Source organism: Trachypithecus francoisi, unplaced genomic scaffold (genome assembly GCF_009764315.1).
Source record: "Trachypithecus francoisi isolate TF-2019V2 unplaced genomic scaffold, Tfra_2.0 Lachesis_group3, whole genome shotgun sequence".
In the NCBI taxonomy this organism is placed as follows: Eukaryota; Metazoa; Chordata; class Mammalia; order Primates; family Cercopithecidae; genus Trachypithecus; species Trachypithecus francoisi.
Genome location: NW_022681468.1, coordinates 148,298,807 through 148,322,935, shown reverse-complemented (window position 1 = coordinate 148,322,935; position 24,129 = coordinate 148,298,807). Strand labels below are relative to the sequence as shown.

The following is a 24,129-nucleotide window of genomic DNA, read 5'->3' as shown; positions in this document are numbered from 1 at the left end:
AACTCATCTTTCAGGCATAGGCATCATTCCTGTTTTCTTATTCTCTCGCATAAGGCCAATGAATTACTGTATTCTTTTGCATTTATGTAAGGAATACTGACCACATTAGAAAATGTAAACATTTAATGCAGAGACTGTTTTTGCTAGAGTTGAAATTTAATATTTGTTAACACAGAGGGGAGCTAAAATTTTTGGGGGTAGTTAATTGATCATCTAGAATAAGGGTCAGAAATCTTTATAGAGGCTGAGTGCAGTGGCTCATGTCTGTAATCCTAACAACTTGGGAGGTCAAAGTGGGAGGATGCCTTGAACCCAGCAGTTCAAGACCAGCCTGGGCAACATGGGGAAACCCCGACTCTACCAAAAAAAAAATCAAAAAATTGGCCAAGCATAGTGGTGCATGCCTGTAGTCCCAGCTACTTAGGAGGCTGAGTTGGGATGATTGCTTGAATCCTCAGGTCGAAGTTGCAATGAGCCGAGATCATGCCACCATACTCCAGCCTGGGCAACAGAGTGAGACTCCATCTCAAAAAAAACAAAAAGGAGAAAACTTCATAGAAACTGGCAGATAGTACATATTCTATAGAGTTTGCAGGCCATACAATCATGGTTGCAGCTACTCAACTTTGCTTGTTTAGTATAGTAGCCATAGACAATACATATAGGTGAATGGCCGTGGCTATGTTTCAATAAAACTTGGTTTAAAATAGTGGTAGACCAGACTTGGCCCAACAGGCCATGTTTTTCTAACCCCTAATCTAGGATTATTAGTAGCAAGTTATCATACCTTAGGTTGTGTTGAATTATGGGATAGATTTTTATAAGAAGATCGTTAAAACTATCCCATTGCAAAATCTGAGCATGACTTGCACTTTCAAACTTTTAGTTTGAAATTAACTGAAAAATAATCACACTTTGCTACAGCACCTAATAAAATTAGGGTTGGTTGATGAGGCAAGCATGTAGTTGAATTTATTCATTCTCTGTCTTTCACTCACACATAGACATGGATCTAGGCACTTACACATGAATACACCTGCAGTTATCTCTCTCTGTCTACCCTAGTACATCCTTACACACTGTCATTTTGTTGCTCTATAGCTATTTCATTTGTGTCTTTGTTTACAGCTTTGGGCTCTGCTGCATTTCATTATGCCAACATTATTTGATTCACATGAAGAATTTAATGAATGGTTTTCCAAGGACATTGAGAGCCATGCCGAAAACAAATCCGCTATTGATGAGAGTGAGTACTATTTTGAACTGGCTTTCTTTCTGTCTACCTATCAGTATAGGCAACCACATAATTGCGTATTTTCTTTTATTTGAAGAATTTTTCTTTCAGTATACATAGACAAATCAGGGAAAGAAAACCACATATTTTGCTTATAAAATACTTACATTTTTTGTACGTATTTAACAGTCAAAAAAGAATTAATTTAGGTGATTACTACTATAGTCTTGTCTAATCAAGGCAGATCAGGCTTGATTCATAAAATACTATATTTTAGCTTGCAGAATTCACGTTTCCCATTTAGATCTTGGAAAATTCATATTGGCCAGGCATGGTGGCTCACACCAGTAATCCCAGCACTTTGGGAGGCTGAGGTGGGCAGATCACCTTAGGTCAGGAGTTCAAGACCAGCCTGGCCAACGTGGTGAAACCCTGTCTCTACAAAAATTAGCCAGGCATGATGATGGCAGGTGCCTGTAATCCTGGCTACACGGGAGGCTGAGGTAGGTGAATCGCTTGAACCTGGGAGAGGTGGAGGTTGCAGTGAGCCGAGATTACATCATTGCATTCCAGCCTGGGTGACAGAGCAAGACTCCATCTCAAAAGAAAAATTCATTTTTAATTATTTGTGTGATGGGTCAAGGCTTTTTTCCTATTAGAAGGGTCATTTTGTTATTTTTCTCTATGTATTAGAATTTGTTTCCATTGTGAGCATTTTTAGCCTTATCAATACTTTTGATCTTGTTGAATAATATCTCTCTGATTTTAAGAGCATTCTGGAGTGTTTATTACACAGACATGAGCTTGCTCACTATTAGAAAAGTCCTTAGGTGATTTTACACTACAAGTTGTTAATTTGCTGACATCTTTTGGAAGGTAATTTTTGGGGAACACTGACAGTCCCAGGTAATTTTTATTATACTTATAACCCTGTTATTGGTAAAATGTCCCTAAAACGTAAAAATGAATTCTAATGAAAATAGAGCCTAATACATTTACCCTGTTGACTATAGCAAGATGGTACAGAAAGTTAAAATTCCTTGCTTTCCTACTTGGGAAAAAGTTTCAGTCTACTTTTAGAGAATCATTGAGCCAAAGGATTTTTGAAGAGTTCAGTGAGAGATGAATGTGGTATTTGTTTCTGTTGTTTTTGTGAAATCAGTATAATGTATTATTTGGGGGCCTCCTGGCATTTCAGATCAACTTTCTCGCTTACACATGATTTTGAAGCCATTTATGCTGAGGAGAATCAAGAAAGATGTGGAAAATGAATTATCTGACAAGGTGAGTACAGAAGACCTCATGTGTTTAAGCATCATTAGGCACCAACTTAAGATTCCAGGGGGAGAAATTTGTTGGTATATGTTTCGCTGGAAAGTTTACTTGAAGGAAGAGGTTTAAACTTGCATGGATCAAAGAGGACTTAAAATGAGGCAAATAATTGAGGAAAATAACATCTTTTTATCTTTTTCTTTTAATGCTTTTTACTAGAGAATTTGAAACATTACAAAAGTAGAAAGATAGGCTAATGAATCCCCTTGACCCATTGTTCCATTACGGTAATCATTAACTCTACCTCTCTCTTATTCAAAAGCAAATCCTGGATGTTTTATAAATGATTATTTGTTTATAAAGTGTTTTCATGTGTATTTCTAAAAGATTCAGTTTTTTTAAATACTGCCTAACTGCATGCCATTATCACACCTATTTCAAAAGACCAATTCCATGATAGCATCACATATCTAGTCAGTGTTCAGATATCTCCCGTTGTCTTTGTGTGTCTGTCTCTCTTCTTCAAAGAATTAATTTTGTAGCCAGGTGCAGTGGCTCACGCTTGTAATCCCAGCACTTTGGGAGGCCGAGGCGGGCAGATCATGAGGTCAGGAAATTGAGACCATCCTGGTTAACATGGTGAAACCCTGTCTCTACTAAAAATACAAAAAAATTAGCTGGTCGTGGCGGCAGGAGCTTGTAGTCTCAGCTTCTCAGGAGGCTGAGACAGGAGAATGGCATGAACCCAGGAGGCGGAGCTTGCAGTGAGCCAAAATCACGCCACTGCACTCCAGCCTGTGCGACAGAACGAGACTCTATCTCAAAAAAAAAAAAAAAAAAAAAGAATTTGTCAGAATAAGGATACAAGCAAGGTCCACACATAGCATTTGGATAGTCTGTCTCTCAGTATCTGGTTTGTCGTTTCTTTTGAGGCAGGGTCTTACTCCTTCACCCACACTGGAGTGCAGTGGTACAATCTTGGTTGACTGTTGCCTTGACTACCTGGGCTCCAGTGATCCTCCCCTGTCAGCCTCCCAGGTAGCTGGGACTATAGGTGTGTGCCACAACACCTGGCTAATTTTTGTATTTTTTTTTTTTTTTGTAGTGATCAGTTTTGCCATGTTGCCCATGCTGGTCTCAAACTCCTGAGTTCAAGGGATTCACCTGCCTGGGCCTCTGAAAGTGCTGGGATTACAGGTGTGAGCTACTATGCCCGACCTCTTAGTATCTTTTAATCCCTCCCTTCTTTTTTCCCCCTTGTAATTTTTTTTTTGTAAGACAAGGGCTCGCTCTGTCACCCATGGTGGACTGCAGTGGTGCAATCATGGCTCACTTCAGCCTTGACCTCCTTGGCTCAAGCAATCCTCCCACCTCAGCCTCCCTAGTAGCTGGGTCTACAGGTGTACACCACCACACCTGGCTAATTTTCCATTTTTTTATAGAGACAAGATCTTGCTATGTTGCCCAGGCTAGTCTGGACTCTAGCAATCCTCCCACCTCAACCTCCCAGAGTGCTAGGACTATAAGCATGAGCCACCGTGCTGGACTTAAAAAATCAGGGATTGTATGTATATATGCTTCAAAGAGAGGAGTGGAACTGTACCTTTTCAGCCTCCCTAGTAGATGGTACTATAGGTACACACCACCATGCCTGGCTAATTATTTATTTATTTATTATTTTTGTGAGACTGAGTCTTGCTGTGTCAACCAGGCTGGAGTGCAGTGGCGCAATCTCGGCTCACTGCAACCTCCGTTTGCCTGGTTCAAGCAACTCTCCTGCCTCAGCCTCCCGAGTAGCTGGGACTACAGGTGTACGCCACTATGCCCAGCTAATTTTTGTATTTTTAGTAGGGATGGTGTTTCACCATGTTGGTTGGCCAGGATGGTCTTGATCTCTTGACCTCATGATCCACCCGCCTCGGCCTCCCGAAGTGCTGGGATTACAGGCATGAGCCACCACATCCGGCCCTGGTTTTTTATTTTTTAATTTTTGTAGAGTCAGGGTCTCCACTGTGTTGCCCAGGCTGGTCTCAGAACTCCTTGGCTCAAGTGATTCTGCTGCCTTGGCCTCCCAAAGTGCTGGGATTACAGGTGTGAGTCAGCGCACCCAGCTAGTTCATAATTATTGTTTAGTGCTACATAGGGAGGTGATCTGAAGATCTAGTATGGTGCTTAACCACTGTGTATAGTATGTGTTTCTTCAACATCATTTAGTGTTTTCTATCTTATTATAGTTTTGTTAGGGAAACTTAGAGAAGGCATTAAAGCAAAGATGACATGTGAGCCAGGTTTCAAATGATGAGTTGGCATTTACTAGGAAAATATGGAGGGCAGCATGAGCAAAGCTAGAGTAACATTCAAATATGCAGCCTGTTTTGGCTAACTTTCAGATACTTGTGGTTAAGTGACTAAGTGGTATGTGAGCAGGTTATGATGACGAGAAACTCAGACAGTAAGGTAGGTTAGATTATGGGAGAACTTCTTTTTTTTTTTTTTTGGAGATGGAGTCTCGCTCTCTTGCCCAGGCTGGAGTGCAATGGTGCAATCTTGGCTCACTGCAACCTCTGCCTCCCAGGTTCGAGTGATTCTCCTGCCTCAGCCTCCTGGGTAGCTAGGATTACAGGCTCGTGCTACCACACCCGGCTAATTTTTGTATTTAATAGAGATGGGTTTTCACTGTGTTGGCCAGGCTGGTCTTGAACTCCTAACCTGTGATCTGCCCACCTCAGCCTCCCAAAGTGCTGGGATTACAGGCGTGAGCCACTGCACCCGGCCTGATTATTGGCGGCTTTCGTTGCCGAGATGAGAAGTTTCAACATTTCACTATAGGCAGAAATGCACACTGAAGATTTTTTAGCAGTTGAATTCCTTTATAAGCTATATGTGGAATGTATATCACAACCAAAGAAACTGGAGACAGGAAGACCGCAAAATATTATCAGGCTATATACTATATCAGATGAGGGCCAGCAGCAGGCAATGGGTGTGATTAGAAAGGATGGTAGATTTCCAAGCTGAATTGAAGGATTTAGGAAATACTAGAACACGGGGTGTCAGAGAGCGTTCAGAAGTGAATTAAGTTTGTCTTTCCCAACTGATGGAATGGTAATGCTATTAACCAATTTAGTAAATTGTGGAAAAGAGAACTGTTTTTCTAGTTAGAAACTAAAAGAGTTAGTAGTTGCAGGTACTGGCCTGGGTGTGTTTGGGAATATATTTTTGTGTGTTACTGTCATGACTGTTAGTTGGCACTGTTAGAAGTGGAAGAAATTGCCCAGGGAAAGCAAATGGAATGAGTGATGAAGAGAAGAGGGCTGAGGAATATGCATGTTTTCTGAATGATTGTCCACATTCACAGGTTTATAGAGATACTGAGTTCACATATGTTTGTTCTCAATTGTAATAATAGTTTGTGTGTGTTTTCAACTTTAAGCAGATGCTGAATTTTCTTAGAAACTACTTTTCCAAATATAAATGTTCTTATTGATTTTTAGATTGAGATTCTAATGTATTGCCAACTGACCAGCCGACAGAAACTGTTATATCAGGCATTAAAGAACAAAATTTCCATTGAGGATTTATTGCAGTCTTCTATGGGCTCTACCCAACAAGCACAGAACACCACCAGCAGCCTCATGAATCTGGTCATGCAGTTTAGGAAGGTAAGAGCTTAGGTCAGTTGCCTTGAAGTTTTGTTTTTTGTTTTTTGGGGTTTTTTTGAGATAGAGTCATCTAGCTCTGTCGCCCAGGCTGGAGTGCAATGGTGCGATCTTGGCTCACTGCAACTTCTGGCTCCCAGGTTCAGGTGATTCTCCTGCCTCAGCCTCCCAAGTTGCTGAAACTATAGGAGCCTGCCACCATGCCTGGCTAATTTTTGTATTTTTAGTAGAGATGAGGCTTCCCCATATTGGTCTCAAACTCTTGGCCTCAAGTGATCCACCCACCTCGGCCTCTCGAAGTGCTGGGTGAGCCACTGCTCCCGGCCTTGAAGTTGTCTTTATAACCCATTTCAAGAAAAACAGTCTATCCTTGATGTCAGATAAACAAAGGCTGTTAATGAGATGAAAATGGGAAAGTATCCATTCCCAAAGGTAAACATTTGGGATTTGGGATCCCTTATCATTACGTATAAAGATGTCTGTATGTGGTAATATTGTCTTACCATTTCCCTTCCTTTTAGGTGTGTAATCACCCAGAGTTATTTGAACGACAAGAAACTTGGTCTCCATTTCATATTTCCCTAAAGCCATACCACATTTCAAAGTTTATCTACCGTCATGGACAGATCAGGGTCTTCAATCATTCACGAGACAGGTAGGGAAGTATTACTATCTGTTCACTATTAGTGTTTTATAATTTACAGTTTTATTGCTTAGGAGAAAAATATAATGGAGAGTATATGAGTTCTCCAACAATGAGGCATTTAAGTAAAGGGTGGACAACTATTTGTTGAGGGATCTTATGGAAGGAATTTGAGCACTGTTAAATCTTCAACTAGGTAGCCTTAAATGCACTAGTCACTTCTAGTTCTTCTTTGAATCAGGAATGTGCATGGATTTATAAATAATGTACTTGCAGCCAGCATGCATATCTATGCCCCATTGCTGAAACTGGTTTGTGATGGCTTAATTTACATTTGGAATTGCACTTGTGGGTGAACTGATTGTATTGTAAGTTAATCATATTTACCTTTTTCTCAGAGTCAGCAATGATAAATTTAATAAAGTTTAAAGTGTTTGTTAAGGTGATACACTAGAGACGAGTTCCATTTGGAAAATAGATGTGTGGTCCATTCCACACCTGTGAGTTAGTATGGCCCCAGCTTCTGAATTTTAAACAAGTTCCCAGCGGTTTTTTCTGCCTATCAACATTTGAGAACCATGGATTTAGAAAGCTCTTTTGTAGAGAAACTCGTCACCAATATTTAGTTTAATGAAACTGAAATTGAAACACATTTCTTGGATTTTACTTTATGAGTTATTTGTAGCTCCAGGTTAATATTTAACTTGAGCGGGGGGAAACAGGCCAGAGCTATATTTCTTTTTTGTTTAATATAGTATACGATGCCTTAGGGCACTAGAATTGTGATTCTCTGAAATAAATTGAGACTACTTTTAACTTGTATTATCTTCTTACACTGTCATTAAATACTTTGTATTTTTTGACATGTATGCTATGATTTTTGCTTGGTAATATGACAAGAAACTTCTTAAAAGTGAAAACAGTTCCAAAACTAAAAGGTTTTACTTGGTATGGAGCCTCTAGTCTAGTTAACTTCCTATTATTTATATTTGGGTTTGGCTTTATTTTATTTACTTACTTTGCAGGTGGTTAAGGGTTCTTTCTCCATTTGCACCAGACTATATCCAAAAGTCTCTCTTTCATAGAAAAGGTAGGTGTTTTGATCTTTGGGAAAGGAGGTTTGTCAGAGTCTTACCAGGATGCTCTTTGTTTTGCTGAGAGACTGATTTAGAACGAGTATTAGTTTTGTCTATATGGTAGGCTTTTATTTATAAAATCTTGGTAAGATTTAATTAAGGAAATTAGTTATCTTTATAGGCTCTGTGATTTGTAGCTATGAGAGGAAGAAGTAGAAAATAGTATTATTGACTTTCCATCTTTATTTTATACCTGCCTTTCAAGAATTTCTTGCCCTTGAAACTTGACAAAGTCAGTGCTGGAGTCTCTCATTAATGAGAATTCCATCCGTCTTAGCCTAAGGAAAAGAAGCTACTCAACTTTGCGCATTGTCCAAAATATTAAGGCCAAGGTTCAGAACCTTTCACCTCTGTCCTGTCCTTATCTTTTTCCTGGCATTGGACAAAGAGAAGCCATTTAGGCAAGCATCCAAAAATCCCAGAGGTAACATAGGAGCCGTCTCTTGTCTGGTCCATATATGCCATATCTCATAGGCCTGCCTCTCTTATCTGTAATTGTAGTATAAAGGTGTGGCACCCTAACTTCCACCAAAGTGGCTAGATCAGAACCTTTAGAATAGTGTTTTGTTCTTAAGTCAGAACTCAGCAGTTGAGTAGGCTTTAACTGAGCATCGTCTCTTGGTTTGCTGTTGGGTTTCAAATTGTCTTTTCTATTTCAGGTATTAATGAAGAAAGCTGTTTCTCTTTCCTTCGCTTTATTGATATATCTCCGGCAGAAATGGCAAACCTTATGCTTCAGGGACTTTTGGCCAGGTGAGAGGTTTGCTTATTGTTTGATAAGAGAGCAGTTAGGAATAAATGGGATAGATATTGAATACTGTGGAATTAAATATTTAATATTAAATCATCTTAGGGAACTTGTCGTTAATTTTCTTTTGTTAAGAATAAAGTTTGTAGGCCAGGCACGGTGGCTTATGTCTGTAATCCCAGCACTTTGGGAGGCCGAGGTGGTTGGATCACCTGAGGTTGGCAGTTCGAGACCAGCCTGACCAACATGGAGAAACCCCATCTCTAAAAAATACAAAATTAGCTGGACATGGTGGTGCATACCTGTAATCCCAGCTACTCAGGAGGCTGAGGCAGGAGAATTGCTTGAACCTGGAAGGTGGAGGTTGCCGTGAGCTGAGATTGCACCATTGCACTCCAGCCTGGATCAGTTGAAGCAACAAGAGCAAAATTCCATATTAAAAAAAAAAGAATAAAGTTTGTTCGCCAGGCCCAGGTACAGTGGCTCACACTTGTAATCCCAGCACTTTGGGAGGCCAAGGCGGGTGGATCTCTTAAGGTCAGAAGTTCAAGACCTGCCTGGCTAACATGGTGAAACCCCATCTCTACCAAAAATACAAAAATTAGCTGGGTGTGGTGGTACACCCTTGTAGTCCCAGCTACTCGGGAGGCCGAGGCAAGAGAATTGCTTGAACCCAGGAGGCAAAGGTTGCAGAGTCAAGATTGCTCCACTGCACTCCAGCCTGGACAACAGAGCGAGACTCCATCTCAGAACAAAGCAAAACAAACAAACAGACTAATTTGTTATTCGTAAGTGAATTGTACCTTTCTTTTGCTCATTTAATAATTGTATGATACTTCATAATATACCTTAAATAGGCCAGGCATGGTGGTCATGCCTGTAATCCAGCACTTTGGGAGGCTGAGGGAGGTGGATCACCTGAGGTCAGGAGTTTGATAGCAGCCTGGCCAACATGATGAAACCCGGTCTGTAATAAAAATACAAAAATTAGCCGGTCATGGTGCCAATGGCCTGTTCTAGCTACTCAGGAGGCTGAGCGGGGAGAATCGCTTGAACCCAGGAAGGGGAGGTTGCAGTGAGCCTAGATCATGCCACTGCACCCCAGCCCAGGCAACAGAATGAGAATACACACGCGCACACACACACACCACACACCACACACATACACACACATATGTATACACACACACACACACCTTAAATATAAACTGTTTAGGCTTTTCTCCTGTAATTTCTATTAAGTCTTGTTTTACTTGTTTCTACAGGGCGAATGGAAGCTGGTAATTCATTTAGTTAGTGGTGATTGCAGCACAGCCTGCCTGAAGTGTTATGGGAAATTTAATTCTCTGTTCTTTGGTATAATGATTCTCACTGATTTTATTACTTTTGATTTATGTAATTAGAAATGGTTATCTCCTTAATATGAGGGTTTTTTTTTTCTTTTTTTTCTTTTTTGGAGACGAAGTCTCGCTCGGTCGCCTAGGCTGGAGTGCAGTGACTCAATTTTGGCTCACTGCAACCTCCACTTCCTGGGTTCAAGTTACTCTCCTGCCTCAGCCTCCCAAGTAGCTGGGATTATAGGTGTGCACAACCATGCCTGGCTAATTTTTGTATTTTTAGTAGAGATGGTGTTTTGCCATGTTGGCCAGGCCAGTCTCGAACTCCTGACCTCAGTTGATCCACCCACCTTGGCCCACCAAAGTGCTGGGATTACAGACCTGAGCCACTGTGCCTGGCTGAAGACATTTTTATGATACAACTTTTTGTGCTAGAGGTGAATGTTTCTTTTTCTTTTGCTTTTCTTTCATTTTGAAGACGGGGTCTCACTCTGTTACCCAGGCTGGAGTGCAGTGGCGCGATCTCGGCTCACCGAAACTTTTACCTCTGAGGTTCAAGCGATTCTCCTGCTTCAGCCTCCCAAGTAGCTGGGATTACAGGCATGCACCACCACGCCCGGCTAATTTTTTTTTTTTTTTGTAGAGGTGAGGTTTTACCATGTTGGCCAGGCTGTTCCTAAATTCCTGGCCTCAACTGATCTGCCTGTCTCATTCTCCCAAAATGCTGGGAATAAAGGCGTGAGCCACCGCATTCAGCCAAGGTGAATTTTTGTTTGTTTGTTTGTTTGAGACAGAGTCTCGCTCTGTTGTCCAGGCTGGAGTGCAATGGGGTGATCTCAGCTCACTGCAATCTCCACCTCCCGGGTTCAAGTGATTCTCATGCCTCAGCCTCCCAAGTAGCTGGGATTACAGGCACGCACCACCACGCCCAGCTAATTTTTTTTTTTTTTTTTTTTTTGTATTTTTAGTAGAGACCGGATTTTGCCATGTTGGTCAGCCTGGTCTCAAACTCCTGACCTGAGATAATCCACCTGCCTTGGCCTCCCGAAGTGTTTGAATTACAGGCATGAGCCACTGCACCTGGCAAATTTTTTAAACTATTGATAGGAGCTTTGCGGAGGATTTTAGTTTTCATGGTAGCAAACCATGTAATGTGAAAGAATTTATCTGAAAGTAGGAAAGTAGGAAAGAACTGTTTCTAAAATGATAAAGATTTACAAAAGGGTTATGTTAATGAGAGAGAATCCTTGGATCATTCCTTGCTGCTATGAATGACCCTCAAACCTCCATGGAGCACTGAATAAGCATGTCTGCTGTGGTTTGTTTCAGATGGTTAGCTCTTTTCCTGTCTCTGAAAGCCTCCTACAGGCTCTATCAGCTACGCTCCTGGGGAGAGCCAGAAGGGGAGAGCCACCAGAGATACCTGAGAAACAAGGATTTCCTTCTTGGGGTTAATTTTCCACTCTCCTTCCCAAACCTTTGCAGCTGCCCTTTGTTAAAGGTAAGCAATTATTTGAGCATAAATTACCTCCTTAGTATCTTCTTTCCTTTTCCTTGAATCAGTAAAAATAATAGTAAAGTAAATGAAGGCCTGACAGAACCAAAAAGTTCCCAGAGGAGTGGGTGGTGCAGCATATTGAGTTCTAACTTAATTTACACTTTGTATATATATTTTTGAGTGTATTTATATTTTCAAAATGTTTATTTTTTACATTACTGTGGAGTACACAGATCTTAAGTGTACAGCTCTGTGAATTTGTGTATGTGTATACGTACTCTTGTGTAATAACCACCTAGGTCAGTATATAGAACACTTCCAACTCCCTCATGCTCCTTCCGTTTAACACCTCTAGTTTAGAAAAGACAAACCAACAATTAAAGGTAATTGCCATTCTACTTCTGTCGCCATAGATTATTTTTGCCTGTTTTGGAACTTTATATAAATGGAATTATTTGTATGTACATTTTTGTAACTGGGATTTTTCACTCAGTATTATTTATGAGTTTTGTCCATGTCGTGTATAGCATAATTTTTTTATGGCTATGAAGTATTACATTGTCTGAATGGACCACAGTTTATTAGTCTGTTCTACTGTGGTAGATATTTTGGTTGTTTCCAGTTCTAGGTTATTATGAATGAAACCCCTATGCACATTTGTGTACATGTTATTTGATGAATGCAAACATTACTTTCTTTGGTGTTTACATCCAGGAATGGAATTGCTATACTGTCAAGTATAACTCTGTTTAGGTTTAGTAGCTTTTGCCAAACGTTTTTCCAAAATGGTTTTATAAATTTACATTTGCACCTACGGTATGTTATTCAGCATCCTCCACTACACCTGAGAATGGCAATCTGTTTTGTTTTGTTTTGTTGTGTTGTGTTGTGTTGTGTGACTCCTTATGAATAATCATTCCTTACAGTTATAATTATTTTAAGTATTTAATTATTTTGAGTATTATATTTAAATATTAATTATTATGTAGTGGCATCTCTTAGTAATCTTAAATTTTATTTCCATGAAAAGTAATGATGATGTGTACAGTTTCATACAATTCTTGGCCCTTACAGAATAGTAGGTGACAAAGAAGGTGAAATAAGGTGACAGGAACTGAAGTTATAGATGTAGGTCCAGATCATATGCAACCTCATAAGAATTGCCGAGTGTTTGGAATTTATTCTGAGTGAAATGAGTAATACTAGAGAGTTTTGAGAAGAGGAGTGACAGTTCGTTTGTTAAAGTCCTTCAGCTAGATTGAAGTTTAGAAACTAGGTCATTTTCCTTGTATTCTATAGAAAATGTTATGGGGTAGTTTCACAGTTACTGTTGTGGAATGAAGGACATTCTTTGGCTAGGTCATCCAGTACTTGTGCCCTGTACACTGAAAAGCTCACATGATTTCCTTCTCTTCTATTTTCCCAGTTGGTTTCTTAAGCATTGCTCCATGTAATTTTTGGACTTTGGAGAGGGAGTCAGTAATGCAAATTAATGTAACTGGATTCCAGCCTGTTTGGAATAATGCAGTCAGTGGTGGCAGGGTGATTTCCTGCTGGTGAAATATTCCTAGTACGTCTACTGGGAACACTGGTATGTCTGAGGAGTTGCTTAACCTTCTGTAAAAGATTAATTCCTTCTCTCAACCCCTAAATTTGGTAATATATGTTACTACTGTAATACATTTGTATCAGTTCTGCTTTTTATACAAAAAGCACCATTCTTCCAAGAGATTGTTGTTCCCTATTTTGTAGACACCTGCATTTTTCTTAACACTAGAGGTATGCATCATTCATTTGTATTCTCTGTTTTCTGAAAATACTATAGTATACTCCAGAGCGTCTGCTTAGTGAGGTCCTTATATCAGTTAGAATTGCCTGAGAAAGGCTGATGTGGGTAGTATGCTTTATGGGAAACTGGTCATAAAATATGTTTACCCAGTTGAAAGATTCACTTCTATTACTTATTTTAATTTTATCCCATGTTGTGGACAGACATTTGCTCTTGTAGTGGTTTAGAGTATACACTGAATTAATGAGCTAATGGGCCACGGGGAACTGAAAGCTTGTCATATATGTGTGGAGACACTGTTCTGCTTTCAATCTCATTATCCTTATCTCTAACATATGTATGTATATTGAAATACCAACCAAGTAGTGTATTTTGCTAGAGCTTATTGTTCTCATAATTAATGATAAGACTGTCAGCCGGGCGTAGTGGCTCATACCTGTAATCCCAGCACTTTTTGAGGCTGAGGCAGGTGAATCCCTTGAGGTCAGGAGTTCAAGATCAGCCTGGCCAAAGTAGTGAAACCCCCACATCTACTAAAAATACAAAAATTAGCTGGGTATGGTGGCACGCGCCTGTAATCCCAGCTACTTGGGAAGCTGAGGCACGAGAATTGCTTAAACGTGGGAGGCTGAGGTTACAATGAGCAGAGATCACACCACTGCACTCCAGCCTGGGTGACAGAGCGAGACGCCTTCTCAAAAATAAAAATAAAAATAAAAATACAAAAAAAATTAACTGGGTGTGATGGCACATGCCTGTAATCTCAGCTACTCAGGAGCCTGAAGCAGGAGAATCTCTTGAACACGGAGGCAGAGGTTGCAGTGAGCCGAGATCATGCAGCTGCACTCCATCCTGGGCGACAGAGCAAGACTCCGTCTCAAAAAAAAAAAAAAAAAAATTGAAAGCATGGTGGGTGCCTGTAGTCCCAGCTACTTAGTAGTCTGAGACAGGAGAATCCCTTGAACCCAGGATGTCAAGGCTGCAGTGAACCCTGATTACACCACTGTACTCCAGCCTCGGTGACAGAGCGGGACCCTGTCTCCAAAAAAAAAAAAAACTCAAAAAGGAAATCTTTGTTTTCAGCCAAGCAAAATGATCAGTAGATATTATCCACTCTTAAAGGTTAGCCTAGGTTCTGAATATAGAACTAGAAGCCAGCTGGGTACGGTGGCTCATGCCTGTTAATCCCAGTACTTTGGGAGGCCGAGGCGGGTGGATCACCTGAGTCAGCAGTTCAAGACCAGCCTGGCCAACATAGTGAAACCCCATCTCTACTAAAAAAAATACAAAAATTAGCCGGGCATGGTGGTGGGCGCCTGTAATCCCAGCTACTAGGGAGGCTGAGGCAGGAGAATCGCTTGAACCCGGGAGGTGGAGGTTGCAATGAGTCAAGATCGTGCCATTGCACTCCAGCCTGCAGAACAGGAGCAAAACTCCGTCTCAAAAAAAAAAATAATAAAAGAACAAGAAGCTCCAGATGTAGAGGCTAGGCATGGTGGCTCATGCCTGTAATTCCGTAATTCCAGCACTTTGGGAGGCTGAGGCGGGATGATCGCTTGAGCCCAGGAGTTAGAGACCAGCCAGGCCAACATGACAAAACCCTGTCTCTACCAAAAGAATACAAAAATTAACCAAGCCTGATGCCATGTACCTGGAGTTCCACCTACTTGGGAGGCTGAGGTGGGAGGATTGGGAGGCTGAGGTGGGGGGTTCGCCTGAGCCAAGGAGGTTGAGGCTAAAATAAACAGTGATCTCACCACTGCACTCTGGGCCTCTGAGGGCGACAGAGTGAGGTGCTCTACGTCTTTGCAAGAATGTGGTATTGTCTGTCTCTTCATTTACACTTTGTTGGGTAGTAGTGTCTTATTGTGTCTTTAGTTAAATTTCTTTTGTGAAAATGATATTGAATACCTTTTCTGGTGTTTATTGGCCATTTGGATAATTGCCTTTATGAAATGTTTGTTCAACACTCTTGCTTATTTTTCTATTGGGCTGACTGTATTTTTCTTATGATTTGTAGTTCTTTGTATATTATAAATATCTTCTACTCTGTAACTTTCTCATTTTTAGTGGTACCCTCCCCTGCCCACCGTTTTATTTGAAACAGGATCTGGCTTGTTCTATTTCCCAGGCTGGAGTACACCGATGCGGTCGTAGCTCAGGATTAGAGTTAGGTTAGGGTTAGGTTTACTGTGTTGTTCAGGCTGGCCTTGAACTCTGGCCTCAAACAATTCTCCGGCCTCAGCCTCCCAAAGTGCTGGAACTTAAGCGTGACCTACTGCACCTAGCCTCAGTGTTGTCTTCTGACGAATAGTTAATAATTTTTATGTCCTGCTGAAGAATTCTTTGCCTCCAACAAATTCGTGAAGATAATTCTGTTTCTCTCCATATCCCATCTATTGAAAAGACCATTCTTACTGGACTGTAGCATCACTTGTCAAGCAGGTGTCCATATATGTGTTGGTCAGTTTCTGAACTCTGTTCTCTTCCATGAACCCATTTGACTATCCTTGAACCAGTGCTACTCGATCTTAATAAGTACAGCTTCACAGTAAGTCTTGATAACTGGTGCACAGGTCCTCTGACTTTGCGTTTCTTCTATATTTCTTTGGCTGTTCTTAGCCCTTTGTGTATTTATGTAAATTTTAGAATTGGCATATAAATCTTATTTTATCATATTCTCTTTCCTTTTTTTTGGTAGCAGCAGGGTCTCACTATGTTGTGTCCAGACTGGTCTTGAACTCCTAGGCTTAAGCAGTTCTTCCATCTTGGCCTCCCAAAGTGCTGGGATTACAGTTGTGAGCCCATGTGCTCAGCTAAATCTTTAATCTCACCTCTTTTTGGCAATCTAGGTAGTATAGGTCAGAAGTCCCCAAATGTTTTGATTATGTACCCCTGTAATAACAACATTCTTAATCTACTTCTCCAATGTCTGTATGCTATTTTGTTTTAAATTGTATACATGTACTAACATATTAATATTTACATTGTGAAGTTTGCGTGTGCCTACTTTGGAAACCACTGATGTGAACATTTTATTTGAATAGGGAATGGTGGTAGAGGGGAGACTCAGTGTTTACTATAGAAGATATTCCTGTGTTTTACATGCTGTACATTGTTTTTCAAACTATTTTAAATTATTTGACCTCAAAGGTCCATGGGGGGCATTGATTTGTGTATCGTAAGTGCTTATCGATTGAATGAATATCCAGTGTAGAATGTGATCTTTGGGAATTGTCTGGTGCTTCTTTTTTCACTGCTCTAGGCTACCTTCATAACAGCCTCTTCCCAGTGTTAGTCCAGTCCAGCAAGGAGAAACATATGTAATTAATGTTGTTTACAAACATATTATTGCATACCACAGTAGGCAAAGTGTGTTAACAATCATTATCCCTGTGCTGTATTTGGAAGAGTCACTCATGCACGTATTGAAAATATACAATCATGCTTTAAAAAACACACACACACTTAATGTGGTTCAAGATAAGACTTTAAATACTACACAGTTAACTGCCTGATTAATGGTAGATAATTAATGGTAGAGTTGAGAATGGGAGATTACTTCATAGAAATAGTATTGTTAAGTTGCATGTAGGCTGGGTGTGGTGTTGTCTCGTGCCTTTAATCCCAGTACTTTAGGAGGCTGAGGTGGGAGGATTGCTTGGAGCCAGGAGGCAAGACCAGCCTGGACAACATAGTGAGACTGTGTCTCTAATTTTGAAAAAGTTGGATTTTGAGTGGTAGAGATTTGGATAGGAGGAACGTAATTCCAAGTTAAGGATTTGAGCCAAAATAAAGGACAGTAATCACAGAACAGTCTAGAAGGGTAAGTTTGGAAAGTCTTTGAATGCCAGCCTATGTGGGTTTAGATAATAAGCCTGTTGTCCCAGCCCTATTTGTCTTACTTTCGTCAACAGATACTAAAAGTTGTATTCCTGGGTCAAAGTGTTGGTAGCCACTGTGAAGCCATGAGAAGGAGTATTCTGGTAGCGGGTTCAAGTAAGGCTGCTAAATCACCAGTGTCATTATATCAATCCAGTTGGGGATCTTTGTTATTTGTATTTTATGAAAATTAACCTCAGAGTGTGATATCAGGAAGAATGGAGGCAGCAATCCATGTTAAGGAAGATCTTAAGCAAAAGTTTGAAGTGTCAGGTACTAAAGACCTGATAGCAATGGATGTAACAGAGAGATTATAGAAAAGGGATCAAGGGACTTTGATCGGTTTGGATATGGATGGGCATTGGAGATGGAAAAATTGCTTCGAAAAGCCAGAGTTCAAGAGAGGATCCAGAGGGAATCTTAAGTTCCATATCAAGTTTAAAGCAAAAATGAAAGCGTGAGATTAAGAACTCTTTGATTGTGAGTACGGATAGAAAAGAGAAGGCAGAACCCCAGTTGTAAGGATTTATGGGGAGAAAGATCCTGGTTAGGAGGGGTAGATAATGAGTATTGAAGTGTGACAGTTGAAAAGAAAAGGTAAGGTATTTCAGGAGGGGAGTTTGGTTTAAGTGAAAGTTGACTTTTTTTTTTTTTTTTTAAGAGAAAAGAGCCTTGCAGATTTCACAATGAAAAGGGAAGAAGAGGTTGGGTGCAGTAGCTCATGCCTGTAATCCTAGCATTTTGAGAGGCCGAGGTGGGCAGATCACCTGAGGTCAGGAGTTGGAGAGCAGCCTGGCAAACACGGCAAAACCCTCTCTACTAAATATAAAAAAAACTAGCCAGGCGTAGTGGCCTGTACCTGTAATCTCAGCTACTAGAGAGGCTGAGGCAGGAGAGTCACTTGAAAATGGGAGACAAAGTTTGCGGTGAGCTGAGATCATGCCACTGCATTCCAGCCTGGGTGACAAAGCAAGACTCCATTGCAAAAAAAAAAAAAGGGGGGGAAGAGGAAGACAGTAAAGAGGGCAATTGAACGTGCAACAGAGACGTTTTGTGGGGGTGCATAAGTAGGTTAACTATACTTTTTTTTTTTGACACGGAGTCTTACTCTGTCACCCAGGCTAGAGTACAGTGGCATAACCTTGGCTTACTGCATCCTCTGCCTCCCAGGTTCAAGTGATTCTCCTGCCTCGGCCTCCTGAGTAGCTGGGACTACAGGTGTGCGCCACCACTCCGGGCTATTTTTTGTATTTTTAGTAGAAGTGGGGTTTCACCATGTGGGCCAGGCTGGTCTCTAACTCCTGGTCTCGAGTGATCCTCTCGCCTCGGCCTTGCAAAGTACTGGGATTATAGGCTTGAGCCACTGCACCCGGCCCAACTATATTTTTTAATAGGATGAAAAACTTGTGAATACTGGCAGGCTGTATGATTAACAGAAAGATACTTCTCTGCCACAAAGAGTGTTTTACAGTATCCAGAACAACTAACACTAAGCTTAACATTATTTTATTTTATTTTATTTTATTTTATTTTATTTTATTTTATTTTTTGAGATGGAGTCTTGCTCCGTTGCCCAGGCTGGAGTGCAGTGGCACAATATTGGCTCACTGCAACCTCTGCCTCCTGGGTTCAAACTATTCTCCTGCCTCAGCCTCCCAAGTAGTTGAGACTACAGACATGTGCCACCACGCCCAGCTAATTTTTGTATTTTTTGTAGAGATGGGGTTTCACCATGTTAGCCAGGCTGGTCTCAAACTCCTGACCTCAGGCAGTTTCACCCGCCTGAGCTTCCCAGAGTGCTGGGATTATAGGCTTGAGCCACCGTTCCCGGCCTTAAGCTTAACATTAAAAAAAAAAAAAAAAAAAAAAAAAGTCCTATTAAGTGGTTCTCTTTCTCTCTCTTTTTTGTTCTTTTTTCTTTTTTTTTTCATTTTTTTTCTTCTCTCTCTCTTTTTTTTGTTTTTTGTTCTTTTTTCTTCAAGGGAGAAATCAATCTATTTTTAGTTTTTTGTTGTTGTTGTTGAGACAGTCTTGCTCTGTCATCCAGGCTGGAGTGCAGCAGAGTGACCTCGGCTCACTGCAACCTCCACCTCCCAGGTTTGAGCGATTCTCTTGCCTCAGCCTCCCGAGTAGCTAGGATTACAGGCTCCTGCCACCACACCTGGCTAATTTTTGTATTTTTAGTAGAGAGGTGGGGTTTTGCCATGTGGGCTAGACTGATCTCAAACTCCTGACCTAAAGTAACCTGCCTGCCTCAGCCTTCCAAAGTTCTGGGATTACAGTCATGAGCCACCATGCCTGGTTAAAATCAATTTAAATGTTTGGACATTTTATATAATTCATCTTGCCTTTGTGGTCTGTTTATTTTGGGCACTTTTAAGGTTAAATAAGTGTTTGCTGAATGACCTAGTGAATAATGGCACATTGTGTTAATGAACCAATATTAATATTAATACCAATATTGGTACATTGGTACTAATCTTTGGAACATGGTATGTATTAATCTGAGGGAATGTCTTCTAGCCTAAAATTACAAGTACAATTTTACTCAATATTTTAAATAGAATTTTGTGAAGAGCACTAACTTCTCCTAGGGGTTTAGGGAAAGTGGGCAGGATAGGTAGTCTGATCATTCATTGATCTTATTGCACTTAGTTATTTTTGCCCTGCATTTGATCTGAGAACTAGTGGTGACATTCCTTGGGTAGTAAGGAACACCAGAGAGAAGTGAATCTATAGAAACTTGCAATAGAGGTTGCTAATGAGCTCAACTATGGATTTTAGTCCCTGTAGTAGTACTTATATAACATATTATCTTAAAACCTAGAGATTAAAACAATAAACACTTGATATCGCACACTGTTTCCGTTGGCTGGGAACTTTGGAGCTACTTAGCTAGGTAGTTCTCTTTTTTTTTTGAGAGAGAGAGTTGCACTCTGTTGCCAGGCTGGATCGCACCGTGGTGCAATCTCGGCTCGCTGCAACCTCTGCCTCCCGGGTTCATGCCATTCTCCCACCTCAGCCTCCTGAGTAGCTAGGACTACAGGTGCCCACCACCATGTCCATCTTATTTTTTGTATTTTTAGTAGAGACGGGGTTTCATCATGTTAATCAGGATGGTCTTAGCTCCTGACCTCGTGATCCACCTGCCTCGGCCTCTCAAAGTGTTGAGATTACAGGCGTGAGCCACCGTGCCTGGCCTTTTTTTTTTTTTAAAAGAGATGTAGTCTTGTTTTGTCACCCAGGAAAGAGCATGGTGGTATAGTCATGGCTCACTACAATCTCCACCTTCAGGGCTCGAGCAATCCTCCCACCTCAGCCTCTCAAGTAGCTGGGACTACAGGCACATGCCACCACACCCAACTAATTTTTGGATTTTGGTCTCAAGGGATTCCCCTGCTTCAGCCTCCCAGAGTGCTGGGATTAGGTGTGAGCCATCGCACCTGGCCAAGGAATTTGTGGCCATATAAAACTACCACAGCCCCTTATTTCCAGGCTAATCCCATTATATCAGATATTTCATTATGAAATTTGTTATGGATTTCCTGTTCTGAGATTCTGGCTTAGACTGTAGATGGGTTCCGACTGTAGTACTAGTTCTCAACCAGTTTTTCAACTAGAAACGATTTTGGACTCTCTCCTTGTGCTGTTACCCGTGTTGTTTCTTCACAGCAAATGTTAGCTGGGAAAAATAGTAACTATAGTATAATAACGAGGTTTCATTTTCAGCAGGGATTCTTTACTCATAAACTCTAACTCCTTGTGAGCATTTTTTTTTTCTTTTCGTTGCAAACTCTGTATTTTCATTTAATTTGCCACATTAGTTCTGATTGTGTAACTTTAATTATTTGGAAACATAATGCAGAAGAGAAGCCGTTTTCCAATGAAGACAAATTATGTTTCAAGGTTTTAATGGAAGAATATTCAAGTTGAGCCCAAATTCCATGTTCCAGATCAGTCTTAAAAAGTTTGGGGTTATTCTTCACCCAACAGACCTGAGAAGAGACATGGGGAAATGTAAAAGTTGGAAGGGGTCTCATCATTCTTTCTCTTATGAAATTCAAATAATATTTTAGACTAAAGCTCTTTTGGAGCTAGTTTTGAATTAATTTCCCCATTTTCAGCTTTGTCTCTTAAGGCAGACAATTTTTCATTCTATTTACTTCTATGCCTTTATTTGTTTTATAAAGAGAGATACTGTTCCTGTAGCCTGTCTCCTAAATACAGCTTCCTGTCATCAGATCAAGGTAAAGGCTTTGTTTTTCTTCTCTGTGGAGACAGATGAGTGTTCACTTAGCTACATGTTGTCATATTGGTCTTACTCAGCTGTGTGAGGTCACATACTACCTGAGCCATATTCAGCAGTCTATCCCAGTCCTCCCCTTCTTCTCTTACTCCCCAGGGAAAGGAATGAATCCAAACAGCGAGAAACTATCCTCTCTCCACCTCCCCCAACCCCATAATGTACCTCTAAAACCCTTGCTCTCACCCACCCTACGGTGAAGACAAAATATGAATTTTTTTGTTACAGAATCCAAAGAAGTACCATTTTTGTATTATTAGCTTCAGGATGATACATAAATATCAAGAAACTAAGAACTAGGCTACGGACACAGATCAGCTGATAATTAGGGATGTTTTGGGTAAAGTTTTGGGTTTTTAAAAAAATCTCAATTGATGTGAATGCTTTTCAGATACTTCCTTCTCTTATGTTTGTAGAACAAAAACTAGCGTGGCTCCCTGTATTCTACTTAATTTTCTTGTGTTCTACCCTGCTTTGCTGTTAAAAATTTCAAGAAGGAATAGATTTGGGTCAAAACTTTCACACATCTTCCCTGCACTGTGGTACCTCTGGCCAGAGTTATTTTCTTACACTGTTTTGCAGTAGATAAAGAGTGTGATTTTGTTTGTTTGTTTGTTTTGAGACAGTGTCTCACTCTCTCTACTCAAAGAGGCTGAGGTGGGAGGATCACTTGAGTCCAGGAATTTGAGATTACAGTGAGCTATGATCACACTACTGCACCCCAGCCTGGGTAATGAGATCGTGTCTCAAAAAAAAAAAAAAAAAAAAAAACTGATTCAGGAAGCAGAGGTAGAAAAGAAAATCTTACTTTGCTTAGAAGAATAAAGACAAAAAAGAGAGGCTGTCATAAATATACCATTTAGTTATCTTTCTTGGGGCAGAACAGATTTGAGTCTATTCCAATTAAATGTCATGTTAAAAATTAAAAATGATGGTTGGCAGACACAGAGCACAGTACCAGTATTGATTCTGTCTCCTGTCTGTCTCATTGAAACTGTTGTCATGGTAATGGTCTACTTATGCATAGTATGTGTTGAACGTTTTTTTTTTTTTTTTTTTTTTTTTGTCTCAAGAGTCTCTGTCACCCAGGCTGGAGTGCAATGGCATGATCTCAGCTCACTGCAACCTCCGCCTCCCGGGTTCAAGCGACTCTTCCTTCTCAGCCTCCTGAGTAACTGGAACTATAGACACATGCCACCACACCTGGCTAATTTTTGTCTTTTTAGTAGAGACGGAGTGTCATTATGTTGGCCAGGCTGGTCTCAAACTGCTGACCTCGTGATCCGCCCTCCTCGGCCGCCCGAGTGCTGGGATTACCGGCATCAGCCACCACGCCCGGTTGAACGTTTTATATACTCTACAGCTCTAGTGAGTCAAGCGACTTATAAAAATTGGGGACATTTCAGATTTTGCAATTTAAAATACACAAAGGTTCTAAATATAGAGTTGTTTTGAAAAGAGTGGCATGTGTTGAAGTTTTAAACACTATTCTGTATTAAATCCTTAGAGTTTTTTTGACAGGCTATTGATGAAGATTCACCCAAACAGGAAGTTTTCAAAAACTCTTCCACTAAATGTTAATTTTCAACTATAGTATCTGTATCTATCATCATTTCCTAAGATCGTAAGTGCTGCAAATCCCCCTTATGGAAAACTCTGGGAAACTATTGTGTTTGTCTGCATTAATTTTCCCCCTTTTTGTTTGGATGCTTAAAATATCCATGAAAGTAGAATCAGTGTAATCTAAGAGCTGATTTATCGACACTGTACTATTTCATTTAAAGTGAAACTTTTTCCTCTGTATCTAAATTTGACATGTTCTTTAAGAAAAGACGTAGAAAGCTAATTTTGAGTAATGGAGACCTAAATTTTTAACATAAGCATTTTTAATTTTAAACAAGACATGTAGCACAAAGCATGGCCTTTGATTAAATGAGTAAGTCTAGGTCTGAGGGAAAAACATCTATGTGTTTTCTGTGCTGTGCTGTGGCAAGGAGTATGCAGCTGTGGTGCCTGTCATCCTGGCCTACTTATTTTCACTTGAGACTTTTGTATGGTGCAAAAAGAGTCTTTAGAAAAGCCTAACTTCACTACTGTGTGCATATTATAGTCTTGGCGGCAAGACGCACACAGCTGCCAGTGCTTCCAGGGTAATGAGACATTCAAGAGCATCAGAAAGGGACAAAAGAATAGCAAAAGCTGTGACCACGTGAAAACCAAGTCAGATTCCCCATAGTATGGCATTTTCCCTCCCTCCCTCCCTCCCTCCCTCCCTTCTTCCGTCCTTCCTTCCCCTTCTTTCCTTCTCCTTCCTCCCCTCCCTCTCTACTTCCCTCCCTCCTTCCCTCTCTCTTTTCCTTCCCCTCCTTTCCTTCTTTCTTTCTCCCTCTTCCCTTCTCTATGTCTTTTCTTCTTTCTTTCATGGCTAAGTTAGATTAAAGAAGTAATGAACAAACTTTCTTCTCTATCCACAATATGCTTAAGGTATTCTTTGTATTCTTCCATGTCAGGCATACATTTTTCATTATCTAGCAATGTCTAGCAGTTCATGTTGCTACGTGAAGGGAAATTGGATAGTGTGGTGGTACCAAGGTTCACATACACTAAACCAGATTTGATGGAACTAAT

At 40.5% G+C, this 24,129-nt stretch overlaps 1 protein-coding gene across 2 annotated transcripts in view; it reads left to right on the top strand.

The window, feature by feature from the left end:
- The window catches only part of INO80 (INO80 complex ATPase subunit), a 141,514-nt gene that overhangs the window by 62,166 nt on the left and 55,219 nt on the right, over positions 1-24,129 (top strand). For both annotated transcript variants that reach the window (XM_033190460.1, XM_033190461.1), the window contains 7 exons: positions 1,129-1,246; positions 2,433-2,518; positions 6,001-6,168; positions 6,687-6,820; positions 7,834-7,898; positions 8,604-8,697; positions 11,359-11,530. In XM_033190460.1, the coding sequence (XP_033046351.1) occupies positions 1,129-1,246; positions 2,433-2,518; positions 6,001-6,168; positions 6,687-6,820; positions 7,834-7,898; positions 8,604-8,697; positions 11,359-11,530 (837 nt within the window). The remainder of the gene's footprint in view (positions 1-1,128; positions 1,247-2,432; positions 2,519-6,000; positions 6,169-6,686; positions 6,821-7,833; positions 7,899-8,603; positions 8,698-11,358; positions 11,531-24,129) is intronic.